This window comes from Rattus norvegicus, chromosome 10 (genome assembly GCF_021556685.1).
Source record: "Rattus norvegicus strain SHRSP/BbbUtx chromosome 10, alternate assembly SHRSP_T2T, whole genome shotgun sequence".
In the NCBI taxonomy this organism is placed as follows: domain Eukaryota; kingdom Metazoa; phylum Chordata; class Mammalia; order Rodentia; family Muridae; genus Rattus; species Rattus norvegicus.
Genome location: NC_141543.1, coordinates 79,400,689 through 79,418,839, shown reverse-complemented (window position 1 = coordinate 79,418,839; position 18,151 = coordinate 79,400,689). Strand labels below are relative to the sequence as shown.

The window sequence follows — 18,151 nt, the reverse complement described above, 5'->3', positions numbered from 1 at the left end:
AACACCAACCTAAGTAAAAAATAATGCGGTGTTGTGGCCACCTCCTTTAGTCCTTCTCAGTCTCTGGCTTGGCCACTGCAGAGCTAAGGGCCCGACCCCCATCAGGTCTTCCCTCAGCTCACCACTTAAGAGTTCGTTCAAGTCTATGGTAGCCACCCACTTCTTCCTAGAGAGGGACAGTGTGAATATGCACGCTACAGAGCCAAAGGGCACAGGACCATGGAGAGTCCGCTTAGGGATTAACTGGTTGGGGTTGGGAAGACAGCCTGACAGCCTGGCACCTTTGGGATTCCCATTTTCAAAGAAGGAGCTGGGTAAAGGAAGGCCTTTCTAGCTCTGATGGTCTGTGGTTCTGTTGTGAAAATCCAAAATATAATCCAATTAGCTGTGTTGCCTGTATTTTGTGATTGTGAATAATCACAAAAACCAATTACCATCATAGCACGCAGCTCTTTAACACATGGGACCCCAGATGATTCAAAAATCAGTTTGTTTGGAGTGTTGGGAAACAGCAGGGTTTGTGGTTTGAAGTCTTATGAAGTACCTTCTAAAAATTATATTCAGAAACAATTCATAATAAACACAGTCCATGTAAGTTCCCAGTTTTAAAAAGGGACTTTGACATTGTTACATTGTTTGCAACAAATGCTTCTGCCCATCAATGCTGTCAGAGAGGCATTATCCCAATTTAGGAGACAGAGAGATTGACAGTCTGATCACTCAAAGCTTTGGCTGTGTTGCGATTTTCCAAATGTCCCCAAACCCACATTGGACACGGCACAGTTTTGGTGTTGAGTGAATTCCATTGTCTCCTAATTCTATGAAAATTAATGGGAAAGTGTTAATTGGGCATCAATGCACGCCTAACATTAATCCGGGTATTTGATGAACCACAACTTTATGTTGCCCCTCATGCCATATTAATTTGGTTTATTGTAATAATTTAAAACAATAAGGGTAATTGTATCCGTACTGTTTTAAATACTCCATAAATTGAATACAGCCTGAATCTGGCCATCCTAGAATATGAAGTGTGTGATTCCTCTGGAAGCTACAGACACCAATCTTTTGAAGTTTACACTTCCAGGGGCGGAAGGGAGCTTTTACTAAGTATCTATTGTGTACCAGAATCTGTGAGGTATCTAGTGGTTCCAAAACTGGGGGTAAGGTGCTTTGTTATCTCAAAGACAGGTCTTGGGAGGGCCATTTCACTCTTGGTACTTTTACTCTCTACAGAGGAAGCCCTAGTAACTTAAAACATAAATAAATAAATTAGATAACGGATGAATATGGGGGGGGGGTTCTGAAATAACCACCTAGACTAGCCACCCTTGGGATGGTCCCAAACTGCTACTCATTCTCCATGAACCTTTGCTTTGAACCCCAATCATTTGACCTTGACCCCTAAAAGCCCACTTTATTATGTTTTCAAATTGCGCTCTGAGTAATGCTCAAACCCTGTCTGGGTGCTTCCTCGCCCCCTTCTATCTATCGCGTCAGTTTCTCAAAGTTCCGAAATAACCTTCGCGGGCACGGCTCCGTACCTCTGCCGAGGAAGGGCGGGGAGCCGTGCAGGACGTGCCGGTGTGGAGCGGGAGCCAGAGAACTTGACGCGCGAAGGGAAAATAAAACTTGTGGCTGGTGTTTGTGCAGGAGGGTCTCTTCCATCCGCGAGCCCCCAGATCCCGAGGGTCTCGAGGACTGCCCTGGGAGCGCAGGGTGTGGGTGTGCTCCCGGCGTCCTTGACCTAAATTTCCGCGCTGTGGCTGGAAACCGGGGCATAGAGGCAGGGCGGGTGGCGGGTGCCACCTCCGAACCGGGCGCAGGGGCCCGCGAACTTGAATGGGTAGTGCGAACTAAGGGGGTCCGGGGGCACTGCCGCCTCCCGGCCCCGCGAACCGCCCGGGCCGAGCTCCCCGCGCCTTCCCCTCCCCCACACCCAGCCCATGTGATCTGAGCTGACTCGGGGTGCGCTTCCCGGCTCCTCGCCCGGCTGGCGTGGGCCCCCCTCGAGTCGCGGGGCTCGCGCGCCGCCCCTGGTGGGTCCCGCTGCCGCGGGGGGCCGAGTGTGTGCGCGCGCGGACAGGCGGGGGACCGAACGGGGTGCGTGACGTCACCGCATTGGTTACACGACGTTCTAGAACTCCGCCCCACGTGCGCGGGGAGGAGGGGGAGGAGGAGGAGGAGATGGGGGTGGGGAGGAGGAGGGGGAGAGGTGGGGATGGGCCGGGGGGGCGGGGACGGGGGGTGTGCGAGGCGGCGGGGCTGAGCTGAGCCGAGCCCACGTGTGACGGGCTCTCGCCGCTGGCCCGGCTCGGCGCTCGCGGAGCTTCGCAGCCGCCGGGCGGGGGGAGGAGGCGGGGGAGGAGGGACGGAGATCTGGGGCTCGGAGCCGGCCGCCGCTGCGCTCCGCTTCGCTGTGGGGCTCGGTGTGTCGGGGGTGGGGGGGCGGGGGGGCTCCGCTATGGAGGCAAATGGGAGCCCAGGCACCTCGGGCAGCGCCAACGACTCCCAGCACGACCCCGGGTAAGTTTCCAGCCGCTGCCCACCGCGCCGCCGCGGGCTCGCTCGGAGCTGTGCGGGCGACGGTGCGGAGCGGGGCATCCGCGCGCCCCCCGCGCCCCCGCGCGCACCCCTGGGGCACTCGCGCACCTTGGGGTGGCGTGGGGCCGCCACCTTCTCCCCCAGCCCACCTCCAGGCTCGCGCTCGCCCGCTCCCCCCCAGCTTTCCTTTTAGCTTTTGTAAGTTACACGTCAAAATGGCCGATCTGACATCGGTGCTCACTTCGGTTATGTTTTCTCCCTCTAGTAAAATGTTTATCGGTGGACTGAGCTGGCAGACCTCACCAGGTAAGGGAGGGAGGGGGGGACGCCTGGGTCCCCCCCTTCTTGGCTTCTTTATTGCTCTTTGTTATCCCAGTGTAAGAGCCCCCCCTCCCCGCCATTGGCTCCCCACTTCTCCTGTGCAAGGTTATTTTTTTAAATAGCAAATCCTTTCCGAGCCCTCTACGCGACCTCTGTTGCTGAATTTCCCCCGCGTGTGCAAAAATATTGCAAAAACAAAACAGAATAACAACAGAAAACTACTTTTGCTTTTTGTCCTTGATCAGAAAATTGCATTGCTTTCCCCCCCCCTCCACACCTTCTCCCACCCCCCCATCTCTCTCTTTCTCTCTCTACAGATAGCCTTAGAGACTATTTTAGCAAATTTGGAGAAATTAGAGAATGTATGGTCATGAGAGATCCCACAACGAAACGCTCCAGGTAACGCATTCCCTTCTTGATTTTGCCTTTATTTTAGAACAAAGTTTTAGTTTTATTTTTGGAGGTGTCTTCGGAAGTAGCTAAGCGGATTTAGAATGGGGCTCAGGCGCGTGGCTGGGCTGGAACGTCGCTCCCCCCTCCCATAACCCCAAAGGTTATTGTTAATTAGGGCCGAACTCTGGTTTCAGAGACGCCCATCTCTCCCGCTTGAAGTAATTTTCCTGTCGCTTCTTGTTCTCTTGTTTAAAATGACATTCAGTTCATCCACTTTTCACATAGTTTTTTTTTTTAATTTAAAAATTTGAATGTATGCCTTCTTCATACTCCCAAACTCTAAAGTCCCCTCTTTGGGAGATGAATGAATATTTTCGTGCCCGTTTTCCTTTGGAATAAAACAAAGCCTTAAGTAAGGGAAGAGGAGGCGAGGAAACTGAGGCGGCCAGAGAGGAGGCACCAGCGTGTTCCAAGTTACCTCCAGCCGCCCTGCCCCCTCGTCCCGCTTCCCCCCACTAACCTTGGTATTTTTTCCTCACAAGGCAGAGGGCTGTGGGCTAGAGGAGAATAGAGGGAGCTGGTGGGGATGGGGGTGCGTGGGGGCAACATTCGCACCCCGGTCTACATATAGGGTCTCCTTGTTGCGTTCAGTGGTGTCACATTTTGTTTGTTTTTCTCCCTCTTTGTCTCCTTCCAGAGGCTTCGGTTTCGTCACCTTCGCAGACCCAGCAAGTGTAGATAAAGTGTTAGGTCAGCCCCACCATGAGTTAGATTCCAAGACGGTAGGTTGCTTTTTTTTTTTTTTAAATAATTGTTGTTGTTTGCCCCCTTTCAATACTGGTCTGGGCATTGACAGCCCTGTTTAAAGGGACAGCGCCTTCTTTTGCTACTGTGCTAGAACTGGGTACTTTTAAACAGCTAGCGAGTTGGCTCAGAAGTTTGCTGCGGTGGCTGGTTTTGGGGGTTTCCTTTTTACTGTCGGTCCCACTGCAGCTTCAGAGGCTGCCAAGGCAAGGCTGTGGGGAGGGGGGGTCGGCTCCCTGAGAGGCTAGCCTCCCGCCAAGGGACCTTGCAGAGAAACTCCACCGCAGAGCAAATGGAACTTTCTTTGTCAGGCGAGCACAGCCTGTGGCATTGGGATTGGCTTGTAGAAGGAAGGCACAGCCTGCTTCCTGGTGGAGGGGGCAGGGGTGGGGCCAATGGGAGGGGGCGCTCATCTTAGGTCCAGGCAACAGGTTTCACTGGGACTCCTAGTGATTTGAGATGGGGTTTGAGAAAGGAAGGGAGGTACAGGCCAGAGGCAGTTCGGCATCCAGTGGGTTTACTCCAGATGGCATCAGATTGAAAGCTGATAAACCTTGGGTTTCACAGCGAATCTCCCCAACCCCCTTCTCAGGTCTTTCATTTGTGTGGATACTTTTATAGTGTTAGGAGTTTTTAAAAATCCAGAGTTTGGAGGTGAAAGTCCTTAGGCGGAGGTCAGACAGAATGAGGGGGAAATGTCAGTCTGGAATCATAGGTGCAGTGATGGAGGAGGCTGGGGAGTTCCCAGTGGTTTGCTTAGCTCCTGTGCTGGCTTCCTGCCTCTCCTCCCTTCCCGGTTTGCTTACCAGAATTTCACCAGGATTTTAAAAAAAATATTTATTTATTTATTTATTTATTTATTTATACCACTGCTTAAGGGGGAGGCCTCAAGGTGATGTGTGACTCTGGCTGGCTGCATAGGATGCTCCTGTTCTGGTGGGAGCTTACAGGGGTGAGGCAGCTGACTACTGTAAACTTGACCCTCAGTCCCCTGTTCTGTAACGTCAGCAGAAAGCAAGGGTCTTCCCAGCACGTTCGACTTTTTAAACTCTGAATGGAGGAGAAGAGAGCCCGGGTAACCTTTGCTGCACTTGGATTGATTTTGCAAACTCACCCTCTTGTTGATGATCAAAGAGGTCAGGTGTTGCCCTTACCCCCCCCCCCCCCCCAAGAAAAGACCTCAGGCGCTTCAGTCACTTTTTAATTGTCCCAGACGTGTCAGAGCTTGCTGCCCAGCCTGTTCGCGCTGTCAGCTCATTTAATATCAAGAACAATCATTAGTAAGGTGATAAGGAACGTCTGAACAGCTTATTTTATATTTTTCTTCCCTGACTTCTTAGCTAGCTGCGTTACAAAGCTAGGAAGCTCTCCTAGGAAAAATTCAGAGCGTTCCTGATGGCTCATCCACTCCTTTTTCTTGGGTGGGCGATCTGGAGATTGGTATTAATGGGCGCTTAACGGGTGCGTGCTGGTCAGATCCTTTATTATCTTCAGTATGCACTGCTGGGTCCTGGGCTTTTCTACCCGCCCTTGTTTGTTTTGTAGACATATTTGGTTGCCGTTACTTAGTATAACCTAGCTTTTGACTTTGTTTCAACGTTCAGTGCAGGAGGCAGAAGCGGTTGGTTTATTGACATGGAAACGAGAGGATCTTGTTTACTGTTCCTTTAAAAGCTTTGCTTAGGTAAAGGCCATTCGCATCCAAATAGTACCCTAGTGTTTTCTAGAGGACTCTAGAGCCAGTACTAGTGCTGTACCTAAGTAACTAATGTTTTCATTTGGGGGGTCTCTTCTCTCTCTCTCTCTCTCTCTCTCTCTCTCTCTCTCTCTCTCTCTAAATAGGATGTGCAAAAGGTTGGGATTTGCCTTCTTGCCTTGTCGCCTCCTAGGCCTATGGAGGTCTCAGTGTGGAAAACTTTTGCGTATGGGAGAACTCTGATCTCCGGGTACATTCCAATAACACCACCACACACACATACAGCGCAGTCTCAAATTGGCGTTTGGTTTTGTAATTTTAACTTTTTTTTTTTAATCTCAGTACTTTATTTTCTTCCCTGTGCTTTTCTCACCCCGGGCTCCCAGCCATCCGCTGGTTTGTACTGCATCTATTCTCACACAGACAAGGTGACTTCCCACTGCACCTGTGTGCTGGTCAGATCAAGGCGAGCCTTGGGAGGGCGTCTTTTTTTTTTTTTTTTTAATGAATGAACAAAAGACAAGCATCTGTCTTGGTTTTGGCGACAGAATGGAAATCCACACCTGTTGTATTTCTTTTATAGAGAAACTCTAGTCAGTGCCGGGCACACCTGTAGACGCAGTAATATTAATCTTTACAAAAGGCTAGTTTCCTAGATCCAAGATTTTGTTTTGGTCTGTTTTAGTTTTTGCAAGGTAATCTCTCATTTCTCAGGTAATGATTAAAGGTAGCGAGCACAAGGCAGAGTTTTAGGTCTTGAAGCTAATTAATAAAAGTGATTTCATCGTGTATGTCTTAAAGGCTGGGGCTCTAGGGGACCCAGGGATTATGGATGGGGGTGGGGTTGTGTATATCTTGTCCCCTTCGTGTATTCCTCAAAGGGTGATTTTTATTTTATTCTTTTATTTCTCATGAACCAACATGAGGTTCAGATTTACTCTTTAAAGGGGGACATTCTAACACAAAAGCCAGAGCTCATAAGTAAATAACGTGTAACAGTACCTACGCCATCCTCCATATTAACTTACACTTAAAGATTTGTGACGCTTAGAAATCTAATGGAAAATTTTTGTTTTTTAAAATTCCTCGCTGTTTTCTATCCAGGCGGTAACTTTTTTTTTTTCCCTCCTCGCATCAGCTGTTACACTCAAATGCTTCCGTGGGAATTGTAAAGCTAGTCGCTGATTGAGAATCATGTGCTCTGTGAGCAGGCGGCTGATGTAGAGTGGAGAGCTTTTTCCGTGGAGGTGGTGGTGGGGTAGGGGAACCCTCGAGTTACTGCATTAGACTCACATGAACATCCAGTTGTTTTCTTTTTACCTCTCCTACGGTGGCCTTTCTGATTTGGACTTTGGGTTATTTATGTAGTTTCACCCCTGTGGTGTTTTTTTTTTTTTTAAATCCATGTGGATTTAATTCATATACAACTTTCTTTTCCCCTTTTACTACAATTTTTCTTTTTTTAAAAAAGAGACAAGTCAGCTTGCTCTCTCTGAGATTAACTGCACTCTCTGAGATTAACCAATAAGCAAATGCAATGAGTTTTTTTTGTTTTTGTTTTTGTTTGTTTGTTTGTTTGTTTCTTTTTTTTTTGAGACAGGGTCTCCTTCTGTAGCTGTCCTAGAACTCAGCTATGGTGACTCAGAGGGACTTCCACCTCAGTGTTCCTCCTCCTTGAGCTTCCTAAATGTAGGGGTTACAGGTGTGAGCCGTCCTGCTTGGCTGTAAAAAGATTTTTATAGTCATCCTGAGTAACTTTTATTTTGCTAACACCAGTGAGTTAATCTGAGCTGAGTGTTGTATTTTATAACTGGGAAGTTTTTCATTTTCGATTTTTCCCCTGCTTTGCCAGGGAGAGGAAAGAATCATTCATTTATCTACAGCTGGAAGAACATTTAATTTTGAGATTATGGTTTTTTTTGTTTCTCCTTCAGATAACATGGCGCCTACTTTTTTTTCCCCTCCTGGCTACACGTTGCACATTAGTTCTGGGTGCCATTCAGGGTCTGTGGAAGAGAAGTCCCGTGTCTCAATAAGAATGCACGAGCCCTGGCTTATAGAGCATTTCACTCAGTAAAACGCAGGGTAGAACATTCCAGAAAGGTGAACCTTAGATGTCCCTTGGGAGAATGGGATGGTGAAAGTTGGGATCAGAGCTGAGGGGGCTTTTGAGTTACCCAGGAAGTTACTAAAAGCTGAGCTCTAAGCCTGAGAAATGAGTGATTAATAGTTAGGTGTTTGGTCATTCATTCCCCACTCCCACCCCACTACTCCACTGACTTCTTCATTTTTTTTATTTTCTCCAGATTGACCCCAAAGTTGCATTTCCTCGTCGAGCGCAGCCCAAGGTAGGTAGACGAGCCGTGGGTGGGGTTTTAGCGAGGCTTTCTCATTTCAAACCAAACACTGGCAACTGTTAGAGGCTCTCGGTGTGTCTCCAGGGTATCTGTCCGCCGAGGGAGGCGAAAAGCCCAGGTGAGGTTCCTCGAGGTGACCCTGCCCCTCCGAGTCATCATGCCCATGTGGGTTCCCAGCATCCAGCCAGAGAGAGGTGGGCAATGTGGTCCTTCATATGAGGGGGCAGCACCGCCCACTGCAGTGTCTATGCAAGTGTTCTATTCTAAAGCATCGCTGAGGTCCTAGCAGGAAAAGTTGAACATCTCCTTATGCCTTTTGACAGAGGGTACTCTGTCGAGGTCTTGACAGTCTGCAGGTTTTGAAGAAGACGAGAATTACAGCAAACAGCTTCTCCTTTCTCAGAAAGAAAAGAAAAATTCTGTAGAACCCCCTAAAACTGTAGGCCTTGGTGGGAGGGAGCTAGGGATGCCCCCACTTTCAGTTTTTGGATTGGTCAGAGCTACTAGAAACAAACTTCTCAGCCTCTAAGTTCAGAGAGCTGGGGCCTGGGAGGGGGAGTTTGAAACAGTGACCCCATAGGAGTAGCACTGCAAGTTGTACTCAAAGGATCGGTCCTGCACTTTTGTGAAGTCAACAGTGTTTCCCCTGTGCCTGCCAGCTGTGGCTCTGAGGAGGCAGCTGGAGGCGAATCTGCATGCAGCTCCGTCTGGTTTAAGGGGTTCAGGTCCTCCTCGCATCTTTGATATCTGTTCTTCCTGTCCGCCGTCCTGTCCGTTCCGTCCACTGTACCGCATTGAAACATATGCCCTGACATTCTTGGGGAGAGGGCTACGAAGTTTCTCACTGTAGGTGCATGAAGAGAAAGGATGACACTCTTGGGGAAAGCTCTCGAGAGCGGAGCCTTCTAATCAGGTAGAAGAGAAAATGTTTTTGCACATTAGCAAAGGAAAAGGTGGTTGTTGTAAATGGTATTTTGAGAATTTCAGTTCTGGAACCTGCCACGTTGAATGAGTAAGTGAATTTTTTTGTTTTTTTTTTTTTTTTGTTTTTTTTTTTTTTTTTGGTTCTTTTTTTCGGAGCTGGGGACCGAACCCGGGGCCTTGCGCTTCCTAGGTAAGCGCTCTACCACTGAGCTAAATCCCCAGCCCCTTGTTTTTTTAAATATGGAACTGGTATCCCTTAAGTGAGCAGACATTTATACTTGAAGGTGGCTCTTTTCCCCCTAATGCTTAAACAGATCCCAGGAATTAATGAAAGGCTTCGATTCCTTTACCTGACCTAAACTTTGGGGTCGGCTTTAACTGTGAATTGCTTTCCATGCCTGTGTGTGAGCCTTCCCGTCTCTGCAGCAGCAGTATTTCCTGGGTTTGGAAGAATTGCCATTTCTTCCCTAGTGTGAACCTACAAATTTTCAGGGTTAGTCATTGGATCACTCACAACTTGGATCTGATTTCCCTTTGGGGAAACTGGGAAAATCTGACTTGATGAAACCATGGATTCAGACCTGCTCCTCCACCTCTCGGGTCCCTCTCTCCGCCTGACTTCAGCAGGAAGGTGGTATTTTGGGTTAATGTGCTGTGGTATTGGTTTCTTTCAAGCCTTTGGCTTGAAAACAAGATAGATGATGTCTCAGATCTGTCGAAGGAACATGGACTGTCCCAGCCTGGGGAGTTTGTGAGTTCTCAGATGTGTGTTAATATCAAACCTGTTGAAAAAGACCAATGGCCTTGGAAATTCAGGGGTTTAGTAAGGGGGCCCTTGTTTCTGAAAACATTCAATGACATGTCGCTTTTTAAAGGTCTTTGCTGTCCCATATTCACACCTGCATCCCAGCCTGTCTCAGTTTCTTCATCTGAACCAGGAGTGATGGTATCAGCTCTTCCACAAAGCTTTTTGTGGAAAAAAAACCCCAAAAACCTGAGAGCGTCCTGGCAAGGGCCTCGCCTCATCTTTGTCATCATCACGGCTGCTTTAATCATCGTTATGGTGTTCTCTGAGAGATCTGGTAATAATACTAACTAAATGAGTGTCCCAGGCAGTTTGCATGGGGGTGATATGTCAGTTCCACTGGACAGAGGAGACAGCTGAAACATTGACGGGCTGTGTAGCGATATAAAAAAAAACCAGCTAGGCGTTTGCCTCCACAGTTAGAGCTCTGACTGCCATGTGGTCCTATTGGGTTACCACTGTGCATTGTCCTTGTTAGAAGTGAGGAGACGTGAGGACACATGGCTCCCTAAGGTAGTCAGACCATGAAGAGTAGACCTGAAGTCAGTCTTACTGCAGTTCCAGGGCCAGGGGTTCTGGTCGTTTTCCTTCCCTTGTGACGTCATCCAATTATATGACACTATCATGTGTTCTCTATCTGATCCCTTGGGGTAACCTTTTAGGTGCTTCTGGATTTGCTCAGCCCAGGGAAGCAGGAGTTGTTGAGGTGTTGTCGTGCCATGGTTGGGAACTGGAGCAGGGTAGGGAAAGGATTTGCCCTGTTTGGTTGTTTTCCCACAGAATTGACCATCAGGGTTCCAAGTCAAGGTGGCTGCTGGGGACAGTACCCAGGCTGGCGGGAGTCTAGAACTTTGAGTAAAGCCTTATCTTCCTTTCAGAAGACATGTGCGCGCGCGTGTGTGTGTGTGTGTGTGTGTGTGTGTGTGTGTGTGTGTGTGTGTGTATGTGTGTGTGTTGGGTTCATGGTGACAGGGAAGATTGTACCCTTCTGTAGACTGGGTGAGGGGCTTGTAAATGAAGTGTCAGCTTGTGTTTCAGTTAAAACTCATTTCTCTGCTTTCTGGCTGCCCCTCCCTGCTCACACTTGCCAGAGAAATATTCCGTGGAGGTGTTAAACAAGACGGGTGGAAAGAAACTGTAACTTGAGACCAAAGAAAATCTGTGGCATTGAAGAACGGATTTCATATGAGCACTGTCATAATATTCTTTAATGTCTTGTATAAATAAAAAGAAATCTGTTTTGTCCAGAATTTTAATGAGCAATGAAGGCTGGCTGTGGTGTCCCGCCGTTCACCCGGCTCACCCTTTGTGATGCCGATGTTCACGTGGCTTTATTAGGGAGCCTAGGGACTATGCTTAGGAGGCCAGTGGCCCTTCATTATGGAAGTACATTTTGATCAGGAAGGGATGAGATTGCTCCATGTCTTTCTATTTCACCGGGGCAATTCATTTTTAAACTAAGTAAGAGGATTCTGCCCCACCTCCACCCTTTTTTTTTTTTTTGGTTCTTTTTTTCCGGAGCTGGGGACCGAACCCAGGGCCTTGCGCTTCCTAGGTAAGCGCTCTACCACTGAGCTAAATCCCCAACCCCGACCATTTTAATTTTTAAAAGGGTGGAGGTGGGGGTTGGGGATGTAGCTCAGTGGTAGAGCGCTTACCTAGGAAGCGCAAGGCCCTGGGTTCGATCTCCAGCTCCGAAAAAAAAAAAAAAAGAACAACAACAAAAAAAAAATTAAAATGGTCATGGTACTCTAAAAAATAAAATGACTTAATTTGAAGCTGTGACAGACCTGAGGCTGATAGGGATCAATCACTCCATGTCCTTTCTTTGTCTCCTTTGGGTCCAAGTGTCAGCTGCCTGGAAGAGTTTTGTTCTAGCCTGTGGCTTCTTTTTCTTTTATGGAGGAACATAGAGACTCCTTAGCATCCATGGGCGAGAGTGGAGCCTGGGTGAGCCTCATCATCCGTCGTCCTTACTGTCTTTTGGTATAGAACACAGTCTCCACTCTTTCCAATTACTGTTTCCAAGAGTTTTATTTCTTTTGGTCAAATCGACCTTATTTTTTTAAATGAATACATAAAAACCAAACATTGCACAGACGTGAGACTGTGTGGGGCTGATGAGTTGGATCAGCAGAGAGCGGTCACTGCTGTTCCAGTAGAGGGCCCAAGTGCTGTTCCCAGTCTTCCATATAAGGTTACAGCCCCCTGTAATGGCGGCTCCAGGCTATCATACACTCTTCTGGTCTCTACAGGCATCGTCACACTTCTCTCTCTCTCTCTCTCTCTCTCTCTCTCTCTCTCTCTCTCTCTCACACACACACACACACACACAGAGTGAACATGTGCTGTTTTGATCCGTGTGTGTGTGTGTGTGTTCATTGTGTCTCTTAAAACCTTAGCTGCTGGTCTAGAGAGGACATTTGTTCAACCTATTTCCAGTTGCCTTCAGTGACAGCTGCTTGACCGTGAATATGCCACGTAAACCCCACCAAGCCTCAGTTTCCTTCTTTCTCTCTAAAAAAAAAAATGCTATACTGATCCTCACTCTGTTATTTTGGAAATAAATGCAGATTGTTCTCTGGGGGACTGGGTATGGACCAGTGGCACTCAGCATACGTCTGCCAACACTGTTACAGAATTATTATTTTGGTTTCTTAGGAAACCTCATCTTAAGATGTGGCCAGCCTCAGAATTATTTTATAGCTCATGATGACCTTGAACTTTTAATCTCCTGCCTTTACCTCCCAAGTTCTGGAATTAGAGGATACCATAGCCAGTTTTCTGTAGCACTTAGAGAGGGAACTCAGGGTTTCATGCCTGCTGGGGAACCATTCTACTAACTGAACTTCCAATTATTTTAAAGAGTAAACAAACAACTCCCCCCCAAAAAAACCCCAAAACTCAATTAGAACGAAAGCCCCTGACCGCTTTCAGTGAGATTAATCCTGCCTGGCTTTTCCTCACCAGAGACAGCCGCTATCCAGTTAGGTTCTGTTGGGGGCTTCCAGTCACCACATCAGTTAGGTTGTGGAGGGTTGAGCCAGGAGCCAGATTTTCTTGTTCCCGTCCTGTCCTTAGATGTTGCTTTAGGGTACCGAAAGGTTCTCTGTGAATCACGCATCCAGATGGGTGCAGTGGCAGCCGGTGCACATCTCCTGTTCCGGGGGAGTGGTTTCTTGGCTTCTGAAGGGCGAAGGGTGAGAGTCCAGCATCTGGCCTTCCCTTGCTGCTGTAGGTCGGGTCGCCCAGCACCTTGCCATCTCGGATGTTCTGAAGCCGCCGTCTCAGCAGCCTGCCCGTTAAGTTTTCCGTGTTCTGTAGAGATGTAGGGGTGCATCTGTGGCCCTTTCCCCCCACCAGTGAAGATCTTGGAGGATTAATAGCTTAGCATCTTGCTTGTCTGAGAGCCCTGCTCTTTCCTGTGCTCCAAGTCCTTAGCAGGTGTCAGCTCAAGAAAGGAGGGACACTTTGTCCTACAAATGTCCTCTCCCTGGATGTTGCCTTTCCTTGCAGGCTGGGATCCTCTTGTTCACGTTAGTCTGCTAGGATGACAAAGTTGTGTCTCATGTCATGCGGCTTTCTGTAAACAGATGAGCCTCCTTCCTGCCCCCCCCTGCCCCCAGCAGTTTCTGAGGGTCCATCTTTGTGGCCCCTTGATGTAGTGTGTGCTAAATGTCTGCTTTTAGATTTTCATATCTGGAAATTCTTCGACTGCAAGCCCCGGAATACACCAGGGATATGTGACCCTTTTATCTTTTGCCTCTTACTGAATTTAGAGTGCTCATTTCCATGAGCTCATGTGATGAAACAGCAAGTGGCTGGCCCCAAGATCCTTCCTGCTCTCCACTCACCACACTTCAGCTCATCCAGTCCTTCCTCACTGCCCCTCCAAGTGTGGCCTCTCTTGTGCAGAGGATTTGAGAACCCCTCAGTGCTTCCTTGGGAGCAGTTTAAATGCATTGGCCTTGGGTTTTGTCTCCTTCAAGAGCTGCGTTCAAGGGTCTCTTTGTAGCTTATATCCCTTTTCTTGCTTCTGTGGCCTCAGGACTGTCAGACCTTCGGGGATCACATCTCTCCGTGCCCTTCTTCCAGACACATCACGTGGTCTGAGCTAGCCCGGCTTCCTCATGAAGCCCAGTCCTGCACTTGCCTTATTGATGCCTTATTGGGTGGTGTCGTGGTCCACATACCACAGAGCTTACTGAGCTTACACACGCTAAGATAGATGGGGCATTACCGGGCAGCATTCACTGCAGGTACCCCTGTCCTGTGCGTGTGTGTGTGCGTGTGCGTGTGCGTGTGTGTGTGTGTGTGTGTGTGTGTGTGCGCGTGTGTGTAATGTAAATGCAATGGCCTGGATCTCAGTTCTTACTCTGGATTTCTAGTGCTTGAGTTTGTCCTCAGTTATGGTTTTTCCAGTGGTTGACATCTAATGGACCACCTGGACCCACTGGAGGCTGTGGTAGGCATTCTCGTGTTTATTCCTCATGGAGTGCCTAGTGCCTGCCGCCACCCGGAGGCTCTGAGATGGTGTGGACAGGAGGACAGCTCCTCTGTGCTCCAGGACCCTCTTCATTCAAGCATGGCTGTTAAGAATGGAGCAAACAGGTAAGCGCACCACATCGTGTCAGGAATGAACTCCAGAGATGGGCAGAGTGGTGGCGGCGTGGGGAGGGGCCATCCCTTCCCTGAACCTCGTAAGTTGCTGCTGTCAGTAGTTTGATTGTTGTTTACCAAGGCGTTTTGTTCTAAGTCTTACGGTGTTTTAGGTTGGAGTCTTATTGACTCTGCCAGTAACAACCTGGAAGGTACAAGAGCCTCGATTATGGCTGACCAAACCTCTTTGTACACCATACACTTTGATTTAAATAGAATCGACGAGATGATGGAGATACAGGTTTGGGGGTGGCGGTCAGTAGCATCTGCTCCAAGTTGAAAACACAGTAGTGACCTGTGTGACAAGAAAGGATACATTCTGCATAGTGAAGGAGGTTGGGAAAGCCTGTCGAGGACGACTCCCGTCTTCACAGAGGTGTTTCGATGCTAGCTCTTGAAGAGCAAGAAGGAAGAAGACTGTTGGATGCTGTCTGGCTAGGCAGAGGGTGTGTACCGTGTGGGCGTGTGGGTAGGGCTAGGAAAGTAATACATGTTGGGGGTCAGGCATTTATTGTCAGGGGCTGGGGACCTGTTAGGTGTGCAGGCTCCCAGAGGTGCTCCTGCCAGGGCTTTGAGATTCTGGACTCCCAGAGAAACCAGGGTTATTGATAGTTGCTGGTTTTTGGAGAAAAGTCACGTGGATTTGGACTTATGCTTAGTGGGTGATTCAGATCGTTCTCCAGGGCTGTAGACTATCTTCATGTGTGACGCTCTTGGCAGAAACCCCCTCAGGTTTTTGGGGGTGAACTGCAGCTTACAGGGAGTCTGACATTCTTAGGTTTGCACCTCTTAACCTCCCTCTTCTGTTTTCTTAACAAGGGACTGCAGTGTGAACCACGACCTTCCCCCGGGTGAATAGTGAGATGGTATTTTTCCATATGGAAATCACAGGTTGCTGGTGATGCCCGATGTTGCTCAGAACAGTCGCCCCGTGACTTCATAGGTCATGTCACCTTGTGTTTGCCTCTGCCTGGTGGCTGCTTGGAGGGAGGAGTGTGTGTGTTGGGAATCTCCATTTTTGCTGTCCCTGTGTGGTGTGACGGGTGAGTGGGTGTGGTCTTTGGGCCACCTGCCTGTTATTCTCTTGCAGCAGCAATCTGAGATGTTGGTCCAGCCGAGCAGCTGTCTTTCTGGGTGCTAAGTATAGTAGGCTGTTGCTTGGTGGGGTGTGTGTGTGTGTGTGTGTGTGTGTGTGTGTGTGTACGTGCATGTCCCTCTCTTGGATAATGCCGAACTCCCAAGTATCTGGGAAGGTTTTTTTGGTTTGTTTCTTTTTTTTTCCAGGGTGCATGCCTGGCCACTCTATTTGCTCATTTTAGTCTTGAGCTTTGAACTCTTCTGAAAGAAAAGGGAAGTTTGACTTGAAAACTAGTATCTGAGTTAGGATGGTATGGCACAGTACCACACCTCAGTCTCCTTAACTCCTTTAGTTTAAGTGTCACAGTGATCTTTGATCATCCTTTGTAGAACTTCTGCTTTGCAGACGGGTGAGCCTGGGCCTGTGAAGGTAAACAGCTTTGTTGGAGACACAGAAATCACAAGAATCGAGTTTGGCCCTTAGGCCCAAGTCCATGGGAATCCCCAGGCCCCGTTCCCCTAAATTCTAAGCTTCCTCTGTTTCATTCAATGTGGCCTGTGTGCTCCATGTGTGCACCATGTTAGGAATGCAGCCCAGCATATTTATAGATGACAATGTCATGTCTCAGTGTCAAACGGGTGGACACCTCTGGTAGACTTGAGCTCCTTCCTCTCTGTCTGAGCGTTGTAAAGTGCCCAGGTTGGCAGATGGTATTTGTTACAGTCTGCCAGGGAGGTCCAGGGTATTTCCCACTGACTGTTTATGTCCCGAGAACCTGTTAGCTTAGCACAGTGAAATGACACTTCACTTAGTGGTTTTGTGTCTCTTTTTTCCTTCTGTGAAGTGGGGCCGTCTATACAGTAACTCATTCTAGACTTGTTAAAGGGGATGAAATAAGGCGATGCCTCGGGGTCACTGTACATTGTGGGTTCAAATGGACACATTGGTTTACCTGTCCCTGTCCCCAGAGATGGCACTGTCCACACCGTACCCAGCAGCCTGCAGATAGCTTGGCATGGTTACTCTTTAGGTAGGTGACGGATGGTCCAGCACACTGAGGTGGGAAACGATGTTAGTGGCTTGGCTGGATCATGGGGTCCTGGCTTTTGGGGCAAGATAGCATGCACCCTTTATCTTGGCCATGCTCTGCTGGTGTGAAGAATTCATTTCCTTCTCTGTGTAGGATGCCTGTGCGTTTGTTTTTTTTTTTTTTTTTTTTTTCCCCCTGCCTTTGAGAGTAAAGTCCTAGGCTGTAGCAAGGGAAGAGCTGAGACCCCACTGTGAGAGGTCTCCTCCAGAGCCTTCTCTCCCCGGGCTGGTCTTTATCTGCCTGGGGGTAGTTTCACCAATGACTGATCTGAAAGCACCACATTCATTTATCTGTCACTGGCTGTGACAGGCAAGTTAATGCTAATGGATTCTTTTTTTAGCCTGTTGTCTGGGATGTTTCTCCCAAATGTCCTGAAATCTATGGCATTAGGGGAATGTGTAACTTTTATGGTAGGGGAGGATTTAAAAGATAAATAGGGTTTTGTGTGCGAGGGGCTGGCATTTAGGTTAGGGGCAAGAGTGGCCAGCTAAGGGACGTGGGGCAAGCACAGAGTCGTCTTTTTAAGAAATCCATTCAGGGGGCTGGGGATTTAGCTCAGTGGTAGAGCGCTTACCTAGGAAGCGCAAGGCCCTGGGTTCGGTCCCCAGCTCCGAAAAAAAGAAACAAAAAAAAAAAAAAAAAAAAAAGAAATCCATTCAGAACTCCAAATTGCTGTTTCTGTTTCAATTATGTGACAATTTCAAGGGTTTAGAAAAACCTAATAAAACGGTCTTGACGATGAATTCTGGGGAGAGTGCTTTAGAAGATTTTGGAGAATAAATTCCTTGGGGGTCAAGAGACTGTCGTTCCCGGCACCCTCCAAGTCCGCTTCATCTGGGTTTTTTACATTTTTATTGTTTTGAAGGGCAGGAAACGGTGTAGGAATGCATTCAGGGCTTCATCCATAGCCTCCACCGAAATGAATTATTCTCTTTGGGCAATTGCAAATACACGGCCACCGCGATCTTTTTTTTTTTTTTTTTTATCCTAAGATGACATCCCGTAAACGACTTTGAGAGCATGATTTGTGTGTGCAGTGATGTTGAATAAAGCACCAAAGAGAAGCCACTGGAGGAGGGGCCGAGTGCGACGGGAGCTCTGGAAGAGGTTTCTCTCCCTCTCTCCAATCAAAAGCTTTTGATAGTTTCCCAGAGAACAGAAGTTTACAATGGAAGCGGGCTTCTGGGCTGCCTACTGGAATGGAGAGCAGAAAGACACAGTGTAGCAAAACGGGATGCTGAGTGACATTAATGAGGTGACCACTCTGGTGGGAAGGAGACAAGGAAACAGCCAAGTTGCAGTTCCCATGATTTGTTTCCAGCTGAACGTGTCTTGCACTTTTGTGTGTATGCATGTGTGTCTGTCTCTGTGTGTGTGGATCCAGGCATTTTTTGCTTTCTTCCTTGTTTCGCGTGAGTTTGAGTGCCCTGCACCCAGACTGGCTGTGCTGGTGCCCCCTATTTCCAGCTGCTGCACAGCC

General features: G+C 48.3%; 1 protein-coding gene and 1 long non-coding RNA gene across 20 annotated transcripts in view; one reads left to right on the top strand and one right to left on the bottom strand.

Annotated features, from left to right (window-relative positions):
• Nucleotides 1-2,100, bottom strand: part of LOC148003032 (uncharacterized) — a 60,536-nt gene extending 58,436 nt beyond the window's left edge. Inside the window, exon 1 of one of the 2 annotated variants that reach the window (XR_015631926.1) lies at nucleotides 1,545-2,100. This is a non-coding gene — a long non-coding RNA (uncharacterized LOC148003032). The remainder of the gene's footprint in view (nucleotides 1-1,544) is intronic. The other variant, XR_015631927.1, reaches the window with a different exon arrangement.
• Nucleotides 2,101-2,249: 149 nt separating this feature from the next.
• Msi2 (musashi RNA-binding protein 2) overlaps nucleotides 2,250-18,151 on the top strand; it is a 368,962-nt gene continuing 353,060 nt past the window's right edge. For 9 of the 18 annotated variants that reach the window (XM_087573094.1, XM_087573092.1, XM_087573095.1 and 6 more), the window contains exons 1-5: nucleotides 2,250-2,526; nucleotides 2,810-2,850; nucleotides 3,183-3,264; nucleotides 3,956-4,040; nucleotides 8,065-8,106. In XM_087573094.1, the coding sequence (XP_087429220.1) occupies nucleotides 2,465-2,526; nucleotides 2,810-2,850; nucleotides 3,183-3,264; nucleotides 3,956-4,040; nucleotides 8,065-8,106 (312 nt within the window). In that variant the 5' untranslated portion in view covers nucleotides 2,250-2,464. 18 annotated transcript variants of the gene reach the window in all.